The 21800-nt window shown below is 44.0% G+C and overlaps 2 protein-coding genes and 1 non-coding gene across 4 annotated transcripts; all 3 read right to left on the reverse strand.

Moving 5' to 3' along the window:
• Window positions 1-3631: 3631 nt before the first annotated feature.
• Window positions 3632-11281, reverse strand: ruvbl2 (RuvB-like AAA ATPase 2). Its single transcript, XM_054755420.1, has 14 exons — window positions 11190-11281; window positions 10355-10409; window positions 10160-10215; window positions 9946-10087; window positions 9738-9867; window positions 9594-9660; window positions 7994-8100; window positions 7820-7913; window positions 7496-7714; window positions 6785-6903; window positions 6530-6649; window positions 6320-6449; window positions 6119-6233; window positions 3632-4094 (listed from the first exon to the last, which is right to left on the reverse strand). Exons 2-14 carry the CDS (start codon window positions 10407-10409, stop codon window positions 4069-4071), a joined length of 1380 nt encoding a protein of 459 aa, XP_054611395.1. The 5' UTR covers window positions 11190-11281; the 3' UTR covers window positions 3632-4068.
• Window positions 11282-12170: 889 nt separating this feature from the next.
• trnav-aac (transfer RNA valine (anticodon AAC)) lies at window positions 12171-12243 on the reverse strand. Its single transcript has one exon. It is a non-coding gene; the product is annotated as a tRNA-Val (tRNA).
• Window positions 12244-12996: 753 nt separating this feature from the next.
• ftr83 (finTRIM family, member 83) lies at window positions 12997-21800 on the reverse strand. 2 transcript variants are annotated; one of them, XM_054755419.1, is made up of 8 exons: window positions 20923-21800; window positions 19666-19761; window positions 19226-19459; window positions 18966-19125; window positions 18232-18288; window positions 16682-16750; window positions 16323-16400; window positions 14310-14449 (listed from the first exon to the last, which is right to left on the reverse strand). In XM_054755419.1, exons 1-7 carry the CDS (start codon window positions 21496-21498, stop codon window positions 16351-16353), a joined length of 1242 nt encoding a protein of 413 aa, XP_054611394.1. In that variant the 5' UTR covers window positions 21499-21800; the 3' UTR covers window positions 14310-14449; window positions 16323-16350. The 2 variants fall into 2 exon arrangements, with proteins under 2 accessions (XP_054611392.1, XP_054611394.1); XM_054755417.1 differs by lacking the exon at window positions 16323-16400 and having other exon boundaries at window positions 12997-14449; window positions 20923-21791.

Below are 21800 nucleotides of genomic sequence, written 5' to 3' on the forward strand. Positions count from 1 at the left end.
GCGTGGAGGCGGCGCTTTGATTTCTTCCCCTCTCGTTAACGACGACAACCGCCGTCCCGGTTCTGAAGGCCAGCTGTCTGCTGCGGTCCGTCAGTCTGGTGGCGATTAAGTGAAACTTAAATTTGGAGACCAAGTCGTTGGTAATCTTGTCCACGTTGGAAACGTGGAGCGAAATGTGGTGCATCCTTCTCAGGTCGGTTGCCATGTTTGTTATGATGCGGGGCAGGGCGGCGTGTCCTCTTAAGAAGCACGTCTGTTTGCTTTTTTGCTTGACGTCATTTTTTAATGTTGACAATAATAAGATTTACAACCAACCCCTTCGGGCATCTCTAGAACCTTAACTGAGCCAACAAGCGCTTTACATAACTCCAACTCTGAAGGTTTGCAAAAGTCTTCTTGTCATTGTTCAGGAGTACCAGTGTAGTATTAGCTGCTAGGGACAGTCTGCATATACACTCGTACAGTACATCTGATCTCATGCAGGAGAACATACGTGCGCTAAAGGCCATCTTTTGCAGTCGCACTGTCACTTTCGTTGTAAAATTCCAAAATGTTTTTAAAGACTGAAAAAAACAATTACATCTGCCAACCAGAAAATAAAGTGGAAATGGAATCTTTAGGGCTGTCGAATGATTAAAATGTTTAACCCGATTAATCACAGTTTTGAAATGAATTAATCATGATTAATCAACATGGGCCGCACGGTGGCCTCATGGTTAGCATGTTGGAGATAGGGAAGATCTGGGTTGGAATCTCCGTTGGGCATCTCTGCGTGGCGTTTGCCTGTTCTCCCCGTGCGTGCGTAGGTTTTCTCCGGGTGCTCACCGGAGCACCCACATTCCCACATTCCAAAAACATGCTTGTTAGGTTCATTGGCGACTCCAAATAATCCGTAGATGTGAATGTGAGCGTGAATGGTTGTTTGTCTATATGTGCCCTACCATTGACTGCCGACCAATCTCGCCCCAAGTAAGCTGGGATAGGCTCCAGCATACCCGACGCCCAGGTGAGGATAAGCGGCATAGAAAATGGATGGACGGATGAATCACCATGTCACACTATGTCTGAAATATGCCCATTTTTACTGTATTTTATTGAAAGAAAGATAAATGACAAAATACATTTTATATATATATACTGTGTGTTTGTATGTATTAACGGCGCCAAATTAACTAACAATTGTAATCAATTTAAGAGATGTCTCAGATGTCTGAAAATCTATTTGCCTAACACGGGTTTCTTTCATAGCAGAATATCTGAATCAGACTTCAACTGTGTGAGCAATGAGCAATGACGAGTTGCGTTCAAAGACACCACGTCATTTACGTTCAATTCACGTGTTTTGAGTGAATTTTCTGGGACTTCCGAGCACACTTAAATGCAGCAAATTGTACTTCCGTACTTACAACTTGAGTGATAAGAATATCCACTTATTGTTTTTCTTTGCGTTTCTGTTTGTTTCTATAAAGAAAGAAATAAAGGTGTTATTGTGACGTTCGGAGTGTCCGTGAATGCATCTCTAGGCAGGGCACAACACCGGACAGAGCAGATGTGTTCCTACACAGATGGGAGGATTGGTGATGTGCAGTGTCACAAAAGAGCTCCCAAATCTGTTCAGTCGGCAAAATGCCACCACGTGTTAGCATGCTGTGCGGGTCGTGTAGCCCGTGGACACGGACAAAAAGAGATGGTACCAAACTGAGGGAGCTTGCTGCCCGCCTGTTGTGAACATAACACAAACAGTACGTTACGTCTGAATGCGTACAGCATATGAGACCGTATGAGGCACTAAATGAATAAAAGCTGATGTCATTATAAGACGACATAAATCCAATACAACCACGGTAATAAACATATTGTTCAGTGAACACCCCAATCAAAATGAGCCTTATTATGTTTAATTGTTTGTTTGATTGGCTTGGTGTCTAATCGAGTGGCCAGTGAATGGATGTAGTGATGTATATGCAACATCAACAACACACACACACACACACACACACAGTCCAAGGGTATTCCAGGCAGTGGCAAGGCTGCAGCCAATAGTAGCCTCGTGGGGCTGGGAGGGATTTATGGGATGCAAAAGCACAAATGTCTCCCGCCAAGCATTAAATATTAACTTCCATCTAGGAGACAATCTATCCTCATTGTAGACTCACAGACAGATTAGATGGAAAAGACAGATGGCAGATAGTAGTCGACGTAGGTCGGGAATTTGTATACAGTCGTCCCTCATCACGTCGCGCCGGAATTTGTAATAAATGATAATAAATGATCACTGTTTCATGGTTGAATAAGGCCTATTATTCAGTTGTACTCAAATTGCACTTATCCTTGGCATAAGAAGAAGAAGCATTCTAATTAATAATTCTAATACACCGGCCGCTAGGTGTCAGTAATTGTTGGGTGAGATAAGCACCAGACATGTTTGGCAGAACAGGCATTTGTTGCAGGTTTAATGATCTCACAACATGCACAATAATCATAACATCCATCCATCTTCTATGCTGCTTATCCTCACTAGGGTCGCAGATATGCTGGAGCCTATCCCAGCTGACTTCGGGCGAGTGGCGGGGGTACACCCCGAACTGGTCGCCAGCCAATCGCAGTAATAATAACATAATATCAGATTAATAACACAGGCTACTCTTGGGGCTCTAATATATCTTATTTTCTTGGATGATATCAACTATATTGGGTAATACACATGTAAAGGTGACTATAGGAGTGTTATTCCATGTCTAGAGGCCTCTAATAATGTTAAAACCCGTATGTAGAAGATCGTAAAGAGGTTTTCTATGCCATAACAACGAAAATATTCTATTAATACTGAATCATACCTTAGATGAAAGGCCAGCAGGAAGTCTATAACTACACAGTGTAAACGGTAACAGATGCTGTGGGAGAAAATATGCCATCAGGATAAGTTTTTCAAACACATAAGAGAATGTGGGATTCTATGAACTAATATGCAATGCTTTTAACTTGTAAACTATTGCAGTTGTTCATTTCGGCAGCTGGATATTATTGTACGTTGTGTACGAGCGCCACCTTGTGGCAGCAGCTTCAAACTTACAGTTCACGTTAACGTCACAGTGTCACATTGTGCTTGGCTGATTTACGATCATTCGAGTTTGTATAGTTTCAACGAGGATTTGCATATCTGTCTGTTGCTAGGAATAGTCAAAATAACCATAAAACAACAAAGAAGAAAACTCCATTTTACGGTAGCTGACATGGCGATACGCTTCAAACACAGAACGGCATGAAAATGTACATTGGTCAGTTTTAGGCATTACTCGCTGGGTCTTTCGATTTATCACTGCACAGAAGCACATTTCTGAACTCCGGTCCGTCATGTCAAGACGTCCGTGTCAAACACGAACAACGATAACAATTCCTGTTCTTACACATCAGTGTAAAACCGCTTGGGATAAAAGAATAGGGTAAGTGGTGGAAAATGAATGCAATAATAGGTGGTGAAATTACAAGTTGGTACATACAGTATATGCTTATCGTGGCTGATACAGCAAATGCTTTTCGATGGACTAACAATTTAGCACATGAAATTTCTTTCTGTTAACTAAAAGTACATTCGTGAAGCACAGTGAATGACGAAACAAAGTTATTTCAGTTTATTCATTTTAATAAAACCAAAAACGTGTAATGTAAGTCAAACGAGAAGACACGGGGAATGGTCTATTTCTGCCACAAGGCCTCAGAGATGAACAGAAAGGCAGCATTCAAACCAAGTCAAGTCAACGAGGTGAATCGGGGAAGACAAATGTAGAGAAATTGTGAGTCATCTGCATTGGTCTGATGTTTTCATGCTAAATGTACTGCAGTAAACGTTTCACAGGAAGATAATGTGTCTATTTTGGTTGAACTAATCAGTTTGAATTATATTTGATCTGAGATTAGTGTAAAATGACAAACATCTATGGTGTCAATGGTCAAATAAGACCACAACACATCCAGATTCAAACAGGAGACATTTGGAACAGCCTGACTGCAGGGGTGGAAAAGGCTCAACATTTAAAATCCACAGAGCAAGAAAGCAAGTCGTCTTCATTATGAGGTTTCCATCTGAGTTGTTTCTGGAAAGGAGAACAGAGGTGTGCTGTTACTTACCAACCATCTAATTGTCCTTGAACGCACCATAGTTGTATGCTTTTTGTTTGGCTACAGAAGCGCTACCTGTTAGAAAGCCCATAATTTACCATGTTTTGTGTTGTTTATGCTTCACTGGTAATGTTTAGATATATGTTTATGTGTTTATGTTTCTTATGTTCTTATTCTTTCATTTGTTTTCTTTCTTTTCTTGGGAGAATGAACAGAATAAGATTTTCATTGCATGGTATAACTGCTGTTGTACTATGCACATGACAATAAAACTCTCTTGAATCTTGAATCTTGAATTTGGGCGTTGTTTTGTCCCACTGTGGTCGGCCGTCAGTGAACGCACCGCAGTAGTGTGATGTTGCATCAGTTAAAAACGTCTTTTTTATGACTTCTCCGACGCTGTACAGGCAGATGTACCTTTCCTCTCCTTCCTTGCGCCTCATCCTTGTTTTCCCAAGTTAATGCTGTGCGTGAATGCATAAAGGTGAGGTTTAATCCAGTTGTTAGATCTGTGTGAGCTCTATTATACACTTTTGTTCAGTGTAACTCTTGTGTTCATTAATGCTAACATTAGCATTCAAGCTAACTGTATAGCGATTTATTATATTAATAAGCATCATATTGACTTAATTTCCTTATTGAGTTCTGTATTTGATGTGCCTTTGGCTAATCATTATGTTTATGTGTAATATTAGTTACATTCATTTACTGTTTATTTATTCAGTGACATTTTGTATTCTTTGTATATTGTTACAGTACCACAGCATAAAGCCTTATAAAGACCACAGTTTACCAGTGCTTGCTGCCGCTTATTGACCAAATCCACCAAACAGAGGACAACTTGCCGTGTTCTTTGACTTGAACACACATCTATACCTTTGACCGCTCCAAACCAGTGCATCCTTGGAGACATCTCAACACCCTGAGAACCCTCTCCGTTTCACTACCCAAGCGCTACCTAGTCAGTCCGGCCTCAAAACTTGCAGCGAGGTGAACACAAGCTAATGATCCTAAGTCCTTCCTGGAATGACAACAGGCAAGCAGCGTGCTAGCCTCGAGCGCTAGCCTGACAACCAGGCTAAAGGCTACAGCGTGACTCCGATTTAATCTGTTCAATGATAATCTTACATTAGTATTTATTAGTGGCGAGCACCTGTACCAGGCGTGTCCAAACTTTTTTCCACCATGGGCCGCATACTGAAAAATGAAGAGGATGTGAGGGCCACATTTATATTTTTTAAACCAAGCAATATAGATATGCAAAGACGTTTTTTATATCTCAGCTTAGTGTTATTGGTCGGTGACAAAGTGTATTATTAGTTGGAACTTTTTCTCATGACATTATACTTTTTACATTTTTTACAAATACTTTAACTTCCCTCTTGTAACTTTAACTTTGTTATCATAATATTTTTTAACTTTCACAACCTAATTTACTTTAAATGTGTTTAATAAGTGTGTGAGGCACATTTAGGGCTTAAACACGGATTGTTACGTGAGTGAACCCTAAATATGCCTGACACACTTATTAAAACGCATTTAAAGTATAAAATGTACAGGTACTCCCACTAACGAATGATAATGGAAGATGATGAACAGATGGAGCCAGTCACAGCACACAACTGTGGTGCATTCAAGGACCACCAACACACTGCAAACTCTCAACACTTGATTTAAAAAAAAAAAGCTGTGAAGCTTAGAGAAAAATACAAATTGTGGGCTTTCTAACAGTGGTACTTCTATGCTATATTATCACATATTTACAAATTATTCACGACTTACGGTGAATGAGATGCGTTTTCTGCAGGGAAAAAAAAGACTATTTTTTGAGAAAATAATCATTTACAGGGCCAAAATCCCAAATGTGCGGGGGTCCACTGTATGTTTTATAATACTATTCTTCCAAGTGTTACTGAAAGTGGCCATCCATGTTGCAAGTCCATGTGTTTGGCAGTGGGGGGTTTGAGTGCAAGTGTATCATGTTGATCAGTTTCCTCACGTGTTTCATTGAAGAGGAAGGAGTCCTGGTACTCCTTCATGTACTGAGAAGATCTGGCCTCATCCAGGAACAGAGAGTAAACCTTCTTGATGTCCTCCACCTGAACCTCTGTCCCCTGAGGTGGATAAAACACGCACGATCTCATGGTTTACGATTTGGAAAAAAAAAAGAGCTCACTTTATTGTGCCACAGTTAACACACCTTGCGCTTACGACACACCAAACCAGCCGTGCTAATGAGCTGCATGGCGTAGCGCAGCGACGTCTCCATGCCAATGCGAGTCAGGATGGTGTGAGCCTCGTCACTCAGCTCCACATCCTCCTCCTCACACCTGAAATAAATGCCAGGATGCGCATTTGCAACACTGTATCTGCTGGCAATGATAACCCCAGATCCCATTACCGATATTACCGAATTTTTAGGATCTGCTTTGTCTCCTTTTCGGTGTAAGGAGACGTGGCGATGATGAGCAGGCGGTCCAACAGGTCCAGAGGGATCCCATGAGGGCTCTGATAGTTTGTACCGCGAATGCTGGGAGGGGAAACCAAAGGGGAACATTCACTTCTAAAGTAGATGGATGACTTTCAGCCCACAGAGTAAACACAAACGTGCCTTTGTGAGCCAGGAACTAACAAAGCCAAATAAATGAAAGACAGAAAGCAATACCGAGTGATGCCTCGGTTGGTGGCCATAATGAGAACGGGGGACAGGTCACTCTCCAAGGCACGGTTAAGAAAGGAGAAACACTCCATGTCCAGCATGTGCACTTCATCGATAAACAACACCTGCAGGGACACAAATCAATCACTCTATCACTGACAACACAACACTGTGCAAAAGTCTAAGGCCACCGTTAAATGTAGATGTGTTGTTTTAGCGCTGCCATGCTGTCCAGTGTCCAGTGCAAATGGGGGTTCGGAGACGACCCCTCTACCACCTGAGCCCTGCCGCCCCACTACTGTACATATGCATGTGTGCATATACACTGTATACGTACACCTTTTTGTTGTGGCTTTCGACTTTTCCTGTTGGGGTTGCCAAATCGTGTCAGTTGCATGGTTTTTCAGCTTAGTTTTTACACCTGATGCCCTTTTTGACGCAACCCTGCCCTTTATCCGGGCTTCGGACTGGTGCTGGGCATCTCCAATGGCTGGGTGATGGAAATCGAACACGCACCGTGTGCACACAAGGTTGCCACATGCACCATTACACCACCCGGGCAAGAATAAAACGTAATCCTACATTTAAAAATGCTGCATCTGCATGTTTATGCGGATCCGAACTAAAATGCAAGGGTTTGTTCTATGCTAAGGCTGACTGGAGACTTCTGCACGGTGCCGTACAAGTGAACAGTCACACGCAATGAGTGAATCCTACCCCCGGGATGATCTCTGCCTTGCCCTCTTCCCTCCATTCGCACACTTTGGCATTGATCTGCTCGCGGACTTCGGACTTGATCTCACCGGTGTCTCCAGAGAAAAGGGCGAGGAAGCCCTGTGTTCGGCTGTTGATGACATCGATCTCGTGGAGGGACACTGTGTGGACCACCTCCTTCCTCTTCTGCAGCTCTCCTTCTGGACACTGCACAAACTGGGTCTACGAATGCAAGCACACAAATAAGTATTCATTCATTCATTCATTACATACGTGGCTCGTTATACGATTTCATTTTGCAGTTGTTAAAACTGAATTCCAGGATACCTGAGCCCCCATGGCGTCGTAGTCTCTGGCTCTAGTGAAGGAGCGTCCCAGCTTGCTGATTTTCCCCGTGGCTTTGTCAATAGTGATGACGTCACTGGGAGAAAGCAGATCAGAGAAAACGTGTGCCAGGACCGAATGGCTGACATGCAACGGTGGCAGACGGGATGAACTTACCCCGCCTGAACCTTCTCTTTGCTGAGACTGTCAATCATCTTGTTGCCCAGGTCGTATATCGTCTCCATCTCAGTAGTCTTAAGAGTCAACTTTCCCACTTTGGCACCCTAAGACATTTTAAAAGGTATTTATAGTCCATTATAGCATTGGTTCACTTCATCAATCAACATTAGTAGAGTTCTTTTATAGTTTGGCTGGTCCTGCCACGTAGATATGTCAAAATATATACTGTACGTCAGGGGGTCGATCGCGAGCTACCTATCAGCCACGAGGTAGTTTGGGTCGATCGCATTAACGTCACACGACATCAGTCGGCTGCCATTAAGCTCCCCTCCTGATTCGCTCTTGCTTCCCCGCGGCAAACACTAAGTGAACTGACGTTTCAAGCTACACACGGAGATGCTGATGACGGATAAACTAACTCAGCAGTACCGGTTATCTGGTCACTTGTAGCGGCTAGCTATGTAGAAAAAAAGTCAATTGTTTGATGGCTTTGCTTTGCGTCCTGAACTCCACTATAGAAATGCGTATTTTCTACTCTTCCATTACGTAAACTATTATTTCATGACGAATTGGAAACTGTGTCCACTGCTGAAACCTTTTGAATATGTTGCCTTGACTTCGGCTGCATTGTCTTTTGCATAATAAACAACATAATAAACATTTTGCATACATAACATTTGATAGCAAATGCTAACTGGGCTAATATATGAACTGTGTGTACTGTAAAATGAACCCTACGCAGCTATTTTGACTGATATCTTACCGGTACTCGGGTTATGCACACTGGGGTTGTGGGGGGGTATGCTGGAGCCTATCCCAGCTGACTTTGGCCAAGAGGCGGGGTACACCCTGGACTGGTCGCCAGCCAATCAATGGCAGGGCACATATAGACAAAAAACCATTGACACTCACATTCATACCTATGGACAATAAGTCTCCATTTAACCTAACATGCATGTTTTTGGAATGTGGGAGGAAGACGGAGTACCCGGAGAAAACCCACACACGCACGTGGAGAACATGCCAACTCCATGCAGAGATGCCCAACAGAGATTGGAACGACATTAATACTCATATAGTAAATATATATATTTTCTGTATTTATAGGAGGGGGTAGATCTTTGACCATTTTAAAAGTAGCTCGCATGCCTTTATTTTGGTGGCGGTGGTTGTTTTTGGGTCACAATAATTCAGAGTTAAAATTGTGATGCAGTTAGGCACATGAATTGATACAGACCATACCGGACGGTTTTTGTTTTTGTGATACGCTTCTGCCTTGGAGACGATGTGTCTGTAAGTAATGTGCAACTATAACTATAATTAGTTGTTGTATTGAGCGATGTGGTATTTTAGACAGCAGTGTTGTTTAATTAGGACGCTAATTATGTCAAGATTGGAGATTTTAGCTGCTGTGTCAACTAAATACACACGTTTGGTGTTTGGTACATTTCTACACGCCGGGATGTGTCCAGGCGTTATGGAGCGTGACACATAATCTCACAATCGGTGCATCTTTTTTTAATAATATTGTATCATGAGTTACTCTGCAATTCCGAAATGGTTTGGTTCAGATCCAGTAAAAATGTAGTCTGCCCACCGTTCCAGTGGCTGGTCGATCAATCTGGATTTCTACCACTTCTCCTTCGATAATCTCCGTCTCCTCTCTGGAAAAGAAAGCCGCCTCTGGATGTCAGCCCAATCCAAACCATGAGGCCCACAGCGACTGTGCTGGCACACTCACTTGATCCTCACTCCAATGGCTTTTCTGAATGCTTGGCTGAGTGCCTCCGTCTTGCTCATCTCCAGGGAGAAGATCTCACTGCCGGCCAGCGCTGTGAAGGGGGTGTCGGGGCCGAGGCTCTGAGCAATACCTGTTAGGTAAACCTTTACTTTGACTGGCAGTATAAGAGCACGCAAAACGACTTGAATGGCTTCCATTCAACCCTTACCCATGGCGATGGCGGTCTTTCCGGTGCCAGGCTGGCCTGCGATCAGCACCGCCCTGCCAGCTATGTGGCCATCTTTGATCATCTCGAGGATGACTCCTGCTGCCCGTCTGGAGGCCAGCTGGCCAACCATCCCCTGAGACACCTGTGTGGGATCAGTAACGGGTATCCTTGTGACACAATTCAGCACACACTTAACCAACTGCTTAACATTTACCTGTCTTGGTTCCAAAGCATCATCCAAACCAAGGCCACGGATGTGAGAATGTGCGCCTAGAGACAAGATAAAATCATCATAAGGGGTCACAAATGTTTGTACAACAAACTTGCATCGACGGCAGAGTACCCCACTTTGTGAGGTACTATAAGCAATCCAACACTTAACATAACAGCTGGGTATGCGCCTTCTTACCAATCCTCTCAATCCGGGTGATGTCACGAACCTCTGGAACTTTAGTGGTCGCCATCTGTAATAGTTAAAAGGTAAAAGGTCTAGTTATGTGCATTGTGTTGTGCAGGGAGTTCAACACGTTCAGAGTCTGTGTGGGAAACGCAACTGAAACATCCATTAGGGCTCGGACACACAGTTTTTGGTACATTTTCACACAAAGCCTGTGTCGAAATAGTGGGGATAATGGCACATTTTGATTGCTGGTAAAGGGATGGAATTAATTTAACAGTGTGTTTGCCTTTATCTTGTCTTATTTTGCTCTACAGAGCATTTGCGGTTTAACGTCTATGACGTTTTACGGCTCCTTGTACGCCTAAGTTAAGTAACGCACTGTGACAGCTCAAGATTTTGACTTCTTTAAGAATTTTTCCCTACTCTAACCCATTGACGGTTGCGCCTTTGCTATCTCGTGAGCCCGCTGTTTGCGCTGGCTCCTCGGTTGTCATAGCGACTGCTGCAACGGATGACCCAATACAACAGTTGGACAGCGATAGCATTTGACAACGTGCCATGTCTTAGATTCGTAATGCATCCTCCATCAGTACGCTATACCCGTCTCTCAATAATATAATATCGATATACTCGTGATAAAATTGTATTCCGCGCATACTTTCCTTACATGTCCGTTATGTTAGCGAACTAGCTAGGTTAGCTCTATTCATTTTCAAGTCTGTAATGCGGTTAGACCCTAACTGAGAGTTCCGGTTGCACGACAATGAAGTCTAGATGCTTAAACGCAAGCCAACGTGTCAGCATATGAAACTAAAGATAGGTTTATTGTTAAATGTGAGCTCACCTGCACGGTCACTGTTGTCAAAACGTGAGAATGCGGCGCGTCTTTAAGGGGTGCGTAGGCTAAATGTGTCCGAAGAGAAACAAGTCTCGGTTTTCTCTGTGCAGAAGGGAATTGGCTCCCCTCTACCGGCGTAGTGGCATAATTGAAGCTACCGCTACTCAAGTTGCCATAACACTAAAGTACTGTATCTGTACGTGCAAGACAACAATCTTTATATTGCTTAATCTTAGTTAAGATTAAAGTGAACATCCTGTGTTCTGTGACTTATTTGCTAATATTGGCTGTGAACGCTAATTAATTTTAAACCACATAATCCATACAATCTGTGTGCCAAATAAAAACACTTCCGTCCGTTCTGCCAGTCTACTTCAATAAGTGTGCCCAGTACATGAACTTCGTTCCCGAGGACGCAATTTTTGACAGTATTTTATTGACGCACTTACCGGAAATGACGACAGCAATATTAACACGCTCCTTCTTTCTTTTCTTTGTGGGACACTTCAATATCCTTAATTCAATTTAATTTTCATTGCTCATGTCCCCTGGTGTATCTTACTTTAATTATTATTATTATTATCTTTATTTTTTTATTTATCACTTTTCTGTTACATTTTTATTTCTTTAATCTCGATTTCTGTATGATTTATTTTATGTGTTTTTGTTATTTTGTTATTTTTTTTATAACTGTTATAACTTATTTTTTAATGCCCATGGTTTGATGCACTGTTAATGTAACTAGTGAGGCATTAATAAAGTTGATTGAAAAAAATCTTTTCTTTGTGGGTATTCCCTCCCCTTCCGTTGCTTTGCCAAGAAGCCGAGTGCAACATCCGGGTACTGAAAGCCCACTTCTCGGCGTGAACACGCTTAACGCAACGTAACTGTGGGCTTGAAGGATTTGAGAGACAGCCGAAGAACCAGTTGAAGTATTGCCGACTATCGCCTTTATTGTACATAACTGCAAACGCCCCCCAAAAAACATGTTTCCGCCCGGTTTCGAACCGGGGACCTTTCGCGTGTTAGGCGAACGTGATAACCACTACACTACGGAAACCGCTGACGTACAGTGGAACCCAGTGTAGTTTTTGTTCGGGAGAGGTTACCGTATTTCATTTGCCCATTACCTTTAATGTGAGCATCTCCCAGAATCCCGGATTTCATGAATAATTGCTATATCGCGACAACGCTGAAAAGGGAGAAAAAGGGCTGCACTGCGTACAGTTAACACTAGGGGTCGCGCGGCGCACAAGGCGAGGTAGGTGACGCGTTCACGAGCAGCAACATCGATTTAGGCAGAATAAAGAATAAAGTGGACTCGACGCAAAACAAATGAACAAAATATTCCTAAAACGCGCGTATCCTAATACACTTTCGGTCACTTTTGCAAGTGATATTGTAGCACTGAGTAAAAAACAAATGAACACACAAAAAGAACTTCCCAACTAATTTCATACGTCGATAAACAGCCGTAAATATGAATTCACGATACTGTGAACCACCTCACAAGGAATGTGGAATATTTGCGAAGGAGTTTTCATATCCTCTCCTCAAAGTAAGTCCCTCGGGGCGCCAAGTGTTGTTTACCTGTCTGTATCTACTTCATTTGTGCTATTTCGCAGTGTGTGGGGAAAATGAATCTGGTTGAGTTGTATTCTGTCCACCTCAGACAATAATACCTGTTTCCTGTTTTCTTTTCCTGGATGGCCCCCAGGAATACCTTTAGTTTATTGATTTTGAATGCTTGGTATAATATTTACATGTCTATTTTGTGCAAAACTTGTGAGTTGCCCTGAAATATTTTTTTTCATACAACTTTCTGATTAAAAGTTGAGTTAATTGAAAAAGCTGGGAAGTTTTGAGTGAAAATGATGACAAAAGTCCAACGACAGACGTCCCTTCATACAAAATGTTTATTGAAAAAATAAATGCTGCATATACAGTAGAGCCTGTACAATCACAAACGTTTCAATCAAGTACAGCTCATTTTGATTTAAAAGCTGATTTTAAACTTGGGTACGGTGTGTTCATGTAATTTGTTCACCCCGTTCTGCAAATCACACACTTGCACAATATTTAGTCACTCAATAATTCCCCCCAACACTCCAAATAAATGTATATCAAGGGTGTCCAAAGTGCGGCCCGTGGCTGTTTTTTTTTTATTCTCCCACGGCACATTCTTAAAAGGAAAATTGAACAAGAAAACTTTGTTAGAAATCCCAATAATGGAAACATTTGCAGTAATTTTACAAGAAAATATTAAGATACATTTTCTTACGACAATAACGGTGTAAAAAATAATGTCATTTTAGTGGCATAACATTGAAATATTCAAGAAAATGGAACGTTACGAGAAACAAAACAAATGAAAGTTGTCATTAGGTTGGGGAAATAGTTATAATATATTAAAATATTATAGGAATCAACTCATAATATTACCAGAAGTAAATATAAAAAGTTTATTTTAAAAGAAGGTTGAAATATTTGAAAAATTAAAAAAAAAAAAAAAAAAATGAAGAAAAGAGCAAAGTTCATACTAATAATAGGCTTTTTCAGAGATGCGTTTTTTTCTTGAAATTTGTATAACGTCATAGCATATCTACACGTGTTGCTTTACAAAATAGCAAATCGGCCCCTGCATCCTTTCATTTTTAAGCATATGGGCCTCGGTGCAAAAAGTTTGGACACCCCTGATGTATATCATCACGACTATTGTACGTGATATTTGGTAACTAATCAGAGTTGGATGAGAGTGATGGCTGACTCGTACCAAACCCAGAAGCCTGGATAGACGGCTTCGCTGAATGGCGCCTTGAAGCGGTGGATGAGAGACATGGTTTCTCCAATAGCGTAGAAAGATAGCGTTCCCCCGGCGTGGTCGAGGAACACCCCAATTCTAGACGAGTAGGGGGCCTTGACCTCTATCTGGTCCTTGTTGTGGCGTGCTGAGTAGCTGGCGTCGGAGCAGAAGAGGCTCCAAGACTTGCGGTTGTAGCCGATGCGGCAGCTGTCCCCGTAGCCCGTCCTCTTGATGCCTTTGTAGGTGATGCCGACGGCAGCCCCCTCCCCGCTCCAGTCGACCTCCCAGTAGTAGGCGCCGCCCGAGAGGGCCTCCATACACAGAACCTGGGGCAGGGAGTCAAACCTGGCGTTGCTGTCACCGTAAGACTGGGGGTCTCTCTTAAGGGCAGCTTTCCTGTTTCCTCGAGACAGGTAGAGCTGTCTGTAGGCCGTGTTTGGGTCCAGAGTGAGCTGGCAAGCATCTGGGAAGACACGCAAGGTATGGCTTTTACAAGAGCACACATTTAAGATAAAGCATGCAGAAAAATGTACGGATGCTGGGGACGTTTTCATATGATTCTTTTTTAATCAACTCCGCTGTAGGCCAAGATGTGCTAAAGTGTTAAATATATTGCAGTAATTATTATCGGTAGTGTCACATCGAAACAGTCAATATTTCTACTTTTCCTCCGTCGTAATGTTTCATGTTTCATTTTATGGATAGAATATTCCCAGAGTGCCCAGGGTGTACCCCTCCTCTGGCCCGAAGTCAGCAGGGATAGGCTCCAGCATACCCCCGCCACCCTGATGAGGACAAGCGGCATAGAAAATGAGTGAATGGATGAATATTCCCAGGGGGACCAGTGAAAACTGAGCTATGGGCCACAAATGGACCACGGCCGCTCTTTGGATAAGCCTGAGTTAGCGCGTATCGCAAAACCTCATTGTCCGAAATAGGGGAGCAACAGGAGTTCATTTTTGCTCGACATGTAGCGATGCACACCAATGTATTGTTCTGTACAAGTGTACATCTACATCAAATTATTTGGCTTTTTAATTACTATTGTTATTATTTATTATTATTATTGGTAGTGGTAGTAATTGCAATAATAATAACAATGTATTTATTAATAATTATTATTACTATGATAAAATGATGCTTGTTATTCATTACTAGTATTATCATTATTATTATTATTATTTTGATTATTACAATAAATTACTACTCTAAATAGTTATTATTGTTTGCATCGTATTATAGTTTTATTTTTGAGGACATGCAGTATAGAAAATGGATGGATGGATGAATTATTATTATTATTTATTCTTATGACTTATAATTTTACATGATTATTGTTTTTAAGTCTAATATTATTATTAAATTATTATGATGATTATTAATTACTATTATTATTATTAATCACTACTTTTAACATCAGTTATTATTCATTTGTTAGTAATATGATTCATACTTTATTATGAAATTATTAGTCATTACTATTATTAGCATTTAGGGAAAGATGCTTCAACACTATTAGGTTTGGAAAAAAAATACAAAATGCAACAAAAATCTAAAGAACACATAACACAAAATATTTTCATAGGGAAATTCGGAGCAGGTGAGTTTTGAGTGATGATGTGCGAGCGGAGACAGAGAGAGGGCACGGCGATGGAAGAGAGAGGGCATGGAGATGGAAGAGAGAGGGCACGTAGATGGAAGAGAGAGGGCACGTAGATGGAAGGGAGAGGGCACGTAGATGGAAGAGAGAGGGCACGGAGATGGAAGAGAGAGGGCATGGAGATGGAAGGGAGAGGGCACGGAGATGGAAGAGAGAGGGCATGGAGATGGAAGGGAGAGGGCATGGAGATGGAAGGGAGAGGGCACGTAGATGGAAGAGAGAGGGCATGGAGATGGAAGGGAGAGGGCACGGAGATGGAAGAGAGAGGGCATGGAGATGGAAGGGAGAGGGCATGGAGATGGAAGAGAGAGGGCATGGAGATGGAAGGGAGAGGGCACGTAGATGGAAGAGAGAGGGCACGTAGATGGAAGGGAGAGGGCATGTAGATGGAAGAGAGAGGGCACGGAGATGGAAGGGAGAGGGCACGTAGATGGAAGAGAGAGGGCACGTAGATGGAAGAGAGAGGGCACGGAGATGGAAGGGAGAGGGCACGTAGATGGAAGAGAGAGGGCACGTAGATGGAAGAGAGAGGGCATGGAGATGGAAGGAAGAGGGCACGTAGATGGAGAAGGGCTTCGTCTGAAGCGTCCGTGAATGAAATAAAAAGAGAGTGAGACCGCTCTGGCTTAACACATCGTATGAATGAGTATGAATCGTTGCAGGTGTGAGATGTCACCTGTCTGCTATGTCTCCACCTTTGCAGGTCACAGTTGGTGAGACACCCGTCGGCCCCTAGTTCTGCCCGGCTTATTATCTGGAATGCCAGAGGTATCAACACCGTTTGTGAGTCTGACCACAAACAGAAACATGGCTAGCACATGAAGCTGTCAAGTTTAAGCTTGGATTGATAGTGTGTAAGCATTTAGAGTCACGAGCAGCATGAATTCATACTATCATTTGGGGGGGGGAGCATGCCCGCTGTATAAAGTTTGTGGTCAGCCGCAGAGAAGCTGATCAGCGCCTAATGTGACTCCAGCACGGAAATCAGCAAGAAGGACCAACGGGGATCAGCACAAAGGATCAGGTGACACTCACATTTGAGGAAATCATCCCTGTGTTGAGGTTCCTGGACTTGCACAGATCTGTACATGGGGGCGTCATCGACTGCCGAAGCAAAGGAAACAAAAGGATATCCTGATGAGAACAGGGTAAAAGCTGGCTGAGTGACATTGCCCTGGTCACGACCATGTTGACCGCGCCTGAAAGTTAACCGTACTGTGAGTGTCGCGCTGTTTACAGAGCTCAGCCCAAACAACATGGCTGAATTCAAAGGACAAGGGGCGTGGTCGTGTCGACTCACTGACATAATCAAAAGTAAATATTTGAACGAGTGGCTACCGGGTGACCTCAAGCAACGCACGCAAAGTAGATCATTTCCTTGCACAGAAATCAGGAATTGGAACGTTTTTCAGGCCAAATGTTGCTAAAGTAACACAATGGTTCCAATCAAACGATAACTACAGTCTGGTTTGACCTCGGAATTAAACCGAAACTTGCTGTCTGTGTGTCGCCACAGGCAGAAGGATACCAGCGATGGCAAAGTGTTATGATGAACACAAACGTAACAATACTCTACATCGATATTAATATTAATAATCACACAAACGCTGCAGGATCACAAACACACGCAAACCCCAAACCAACTGCATGAGAGAAATGCCGCACGTTTACCAAACAAAACAGAAGTTAGCCAGGCTACCACGGGTGCCAGGCGCCAGCGATATTGGTCTTGCATGGTCACATTGACACAAGCCCCCCGGATAGCTGTCCTCAGCCATGCCCGCCAGTAAATAGCAGCTGGTAACCCACATTCTAAAAAAAACCTCGCTAGTTGGGACACTGGTATGCCAAGGTACCACTGTATAAAAAAATGTATTAAAAATAGCGGCAGTGCTCCTGTACCTTCTCACTTCTCCCTGGCAAGTCGACGTAGTCCGTGACAACTCAACTCATAGTGACGGTAGATGCAAATAACTTTGGTCTTCTTGCAGAAGCCATCTGCCAGCTCTTTGAAGCTAAATTGACCAATTAGAATACCCTTTTCTTTGTCCATTTCTGCGCCACATTTATTCCTGCTTGTAGCTCCACCGTAGCCACAGCGTTTCCTCAGACTACGGTGTGGGCCGAGGGCCAAGCAGGACGTGTGCACGTTAATTGTGCGTCAACAAAAATAGCGCCGTTCAAGAAAACTTCCGTCAACACGTTTCTGACAGCCCTCGTTAGCGCGCAATTTATTGTTTGTCAAGGTCCCCTGTTGTGCTAAATGAGCTTTTCAGTGACGTTGCAACAGCGTCAGCACTTGATTGCTCCACTTTTGAGAGGCGCGGCGCTGCGATGAGATCGTTTTTGAAGGCCCGGGTTTCCGTGACGTCATGAGGGAAAGACATCTTTCCTCACACACCCGCCCCTCGCTAGACAAGCCTGCTCCGTGCATCACCAAGGATAGCGTTGTAAAGATACAGGCTCTCTACACACATAAAACGGAGAGCTCTGCCATCCATCCATCAGTTAGCTACAGATGTGGGAACAAATTGTGGGCCCCATAAAAAAAAACACACACATTGGGCCCCCCTCCCCCGACTCACCTTTTGATGTGCGCTTCTTTTTGGAGTCCTCCAGTTGGCAAAAGGTCATTTTGTTGACTGTGAACATATAAGCAGGCATGTTAATGCGGCGATAAAACACCAGCAAACTGCAATAGAGTAGATCTTCTGCCGTTCCGCATCCACCAGCGAATGGGGAGTAATAAAATACACTACTGCTCCACAGTTTCAGAACACTCCAGTGTCTCTGGAGGAAAAAGCTGCATTTTGAAGTGTTAAGATGGTCGCTTCCATTGTTAATTCCCTTCTTCTTGCCACTTTTGTAGCAACAAATGAGTTTCTCCAGTGCAATGCTGATGTTCACGAGGATGTAGTGGCGCAGTGTGTTCCCAACCATGTTTCACTGTATCTTTTCACCAAAAGATCCTTTCCTCCCTTTTTTAGTCGGGAACTGATATTATGTTCTACTGATGATGACTAAGGAATGGAAAAAGGTAGAAACAAACTTTTTTTCTGATAAAAGACGGGAGTCTAATCATTCTTTTGGTACAGTAGGTTCCAGGTGTACATCGCCATAGAACACAATACTCTGCGTGCCTTGAAAGATCGGCCAAAATCGTCTAAAATGGCCGCCACTGAATGGGTTGTCTTTTGACAACTGGCTGGGATAGAATGAGTTCAAGACCTGAGACTTGCAAAACGCTGACGTTCTCCCACCTCTGCTGAATCGTGAATGGGCGGGGGTGCATTGTAACGCTGCACGGTGACCCACTCACCCGTTTTGGCCACTTTCACCAGCTCATCGTTGCCAAATTCATTCAGGTGCTGTTTCATCTCGGACACGGCCTTCGTAACCGGGCCGAAGGTGAAGTAAGGGTTAACGGTCACTGTGGGCAGCTCCTCAGCCTCGGTCTGGGCAATTAGCATGTGGTAGGTCTGGTGAAAAAATGACAAAAGAAAGAAAAAACCATAAACGTGATGACAAAGTGCAATGAATGTGCTTTCACTGCCAAAGATGGCGCCCGAGCTGCGTTACCTGGATGAAGTGGATGTGGTCCTCAGTGCGGGACAGCTGAGTGATCTCGTTGTCTCTCCTCTTCAGGTCAGTGATCTCGTGGTCCAGACGCTCCATGTGACCCTCGGCGTTGTTGAGCGCCGCCCTCTTGTTGGTGGAGATCATCTTGGCCATCTCTTGCTGCATCCTCTCAATGGAGCGCATCATGTCGGCAAACATCTTCTCACACTCCTGCAACGCTCTCTGGGCTGAGGTCTGCGCGGGAAACAGGAGGCGGGCCATAAATAAAGAGGGTGTCACTCAGTTTGTTTGGTTTTACAAGCTCAGCTTGCTCAGCAAAAGCTTTCAACGCTCCTGCATGAAGGAACGTCCAGTGTGTCGGTGGCTGATGTAACTTCCTATTCAATCTGGAAGTGTTTTGTCTGATCTTACGAGCCTGACGGACGGACGCTGGTACAGACCTTGAGTACATCTACGGCTTGTTTCAGCTCCTCCATCTGCTTGAGTCGATCGTGAATCTTTTCCTGGATCTCAGCCTGGGTGGCACCGAGGCGTTGCTATGAAGACAGCAGCGAAGGTGTTGACAAAATGACTGGACAGTTATATTTAGGAAGGAACGCGGGTCCCGTGGACAAAGAGACTCATCATTCTTTCCATTACAGGTGGCCCTCGCGTTACAAACAAGGACCGCTCGAGTTGTAGTGCAAGTCAGAACGACCTAAATGAACTCCAGTGTACACAGAACACATGAAAGACATCAAATACAGTCATGAAGGTTAAATACAACAACCCCCCACTTTTATCCCTGTGATTGCCTTTCTACCTTCTTCAAATATTGTCTAGTCTGGAAGGATAACCTCCTCTTCTCCACCCAGATCGCCTCGTAGCAGCGCACAGAATCCCTGACCCTGCGAGCATTCAATACGGAGCTCATGTCACAGGATCTCACAAGATTAAAACATGACAAGAGTCCTCGTTCAGAAATAAAATGTCTCGTGGACACTAGGCCCGGGACGATAACACATGAATTAACCCCACTCGCATCATTTTGCCGGCCTCGCCTTTAAACAGGCAGGAAGAGGGTTCACTCTGTGCATTGGTTTCAGCACCTTGGCACGTTTGTTCCATTGAACAACGGCATGAGCGAGTGAGCCCTGTTGTCAGTCATACAATCTCTTTGTCTCGGTGGGTGGGGGCGGGGCCGCAAGCATACACACAGAGCGCAGAGTAGAGTGTAACATAATAGAAAGGAAATTAGTAGATTGCAATATATTGTCATATGTTTTTATATTTTTTCATTGTACTTCTAAAAGTGATCCCGTGTCTCCCCTATTTAATCATCTTCATCCTTAATGATGTTTCCGACAGTCTCCTCATGATGTTCATTTTCACTTGATGCCATGATGATGGCTTTCCTTTTCTTTGGCGCACTGCCGTATATTGAAATGCAACAAGTTAACAAGCGTTTCACCCGGCCCCGCGCACCGCTGGGACCTTTGGAATAACAGTCAAGGATACTAGGCGCCAAGATAAAACATTAGACGCCTAGCACGGCTCTTAAGGTTCCGGTGAGTGCCACACTGGCTGGCGTCCGCTGGCACAAGTAGGCACACACTGTATTCTTCCTCCTCCGCTTCTCGAGTGAGTCTTTATGTAACCCTCGTAAAGCCAGGACCACCTATAGATGCCACGTTACGCCACGTTCAAAACACGCTTACCTGTTCTTCAGCCCTCTCCTGCTCAGCAGACACCATGTCGTGACCCTTGTGTTCTTTCACCGTACACAGCACACAGATACACATTTGGTCCGTGCGACAGAAGAGCTCCAGACCCTTCTGGTGCTGGGGACAGATCTGCCGGTCCAGATGACCAATTTCATCCACCAGCTTGTGCCTTTTAAAAGTGGCCGACTCATAATGGGGTTTGAGATGCTTGTCGCAGTAGGAGGCCAGGCACATCAGGCAGGTCTTGACAGCTTTGTTCTTCTTGCCGACACAAATGTCGCATCCCACGTCCTGCGGCCCGGCCATGTTGTAGTCAGGGGACGGAGGTGGCGGCGGGAAGGGATCCGAGCTGCGTTGCAGAGTGGAGTTCCGGGAGCCTCCCACGCGTCTCGGCGTGGGCCTCTTGTTGTAGGTGACCCGACACTGCGGACAGAGGTACGTGCCCGTGTGATCTGCGTGGTCCCAGTATGTCTTCAGGCAAATGGAGCAGAAGACGTGCCCGCACGGAATAGACACAGCATCCCTGAGGTATTCCTTACACAGGTGGCAGTTGTCATGCTCGGATGCCATGCTCGTCAACTTGGTCACTCGTCCGTCTAATGCAGGAAAGATGCTGTGACAGTCTGTGACTTGTGTCGGCACAGCAGCAAAGTGACGGTTTGCTGCTAGGTACGACTGGCCTGAGTTATATAGAGTAAACAGACAGAGAGGCTAAACTGGTTGGGCCGAAACCAGTAAAACAAGGGCGGGGCAAGGAAAGGGCACGGGGAATGTCTTCATCATTTGCAGAGTGCGCAGAGAATGAATGCAATGTGTGATGACAGGGCACCAGACTGGTCACTGAGTAGTCTTCTTCTTCTTTATTTCATGCT

The sequence above is a fragment of the Dunckerocampus dactyliophorus genome, chromosome 16, assembly GCF_027744805.1.
Source record: "Dunckerocampus dactyliophorus isolate RoL2022-P2 chromosome 16, RoL_Ddac_1.1, whole genome shotgun sequence".
Lineage (NCBI taxonomy): Eukaryota > Metazoa > Chordata > Actinopteri > Syngnathiformes > Syngnathidae > Dunckerocampus > Dunckerocampus dactyliophorus.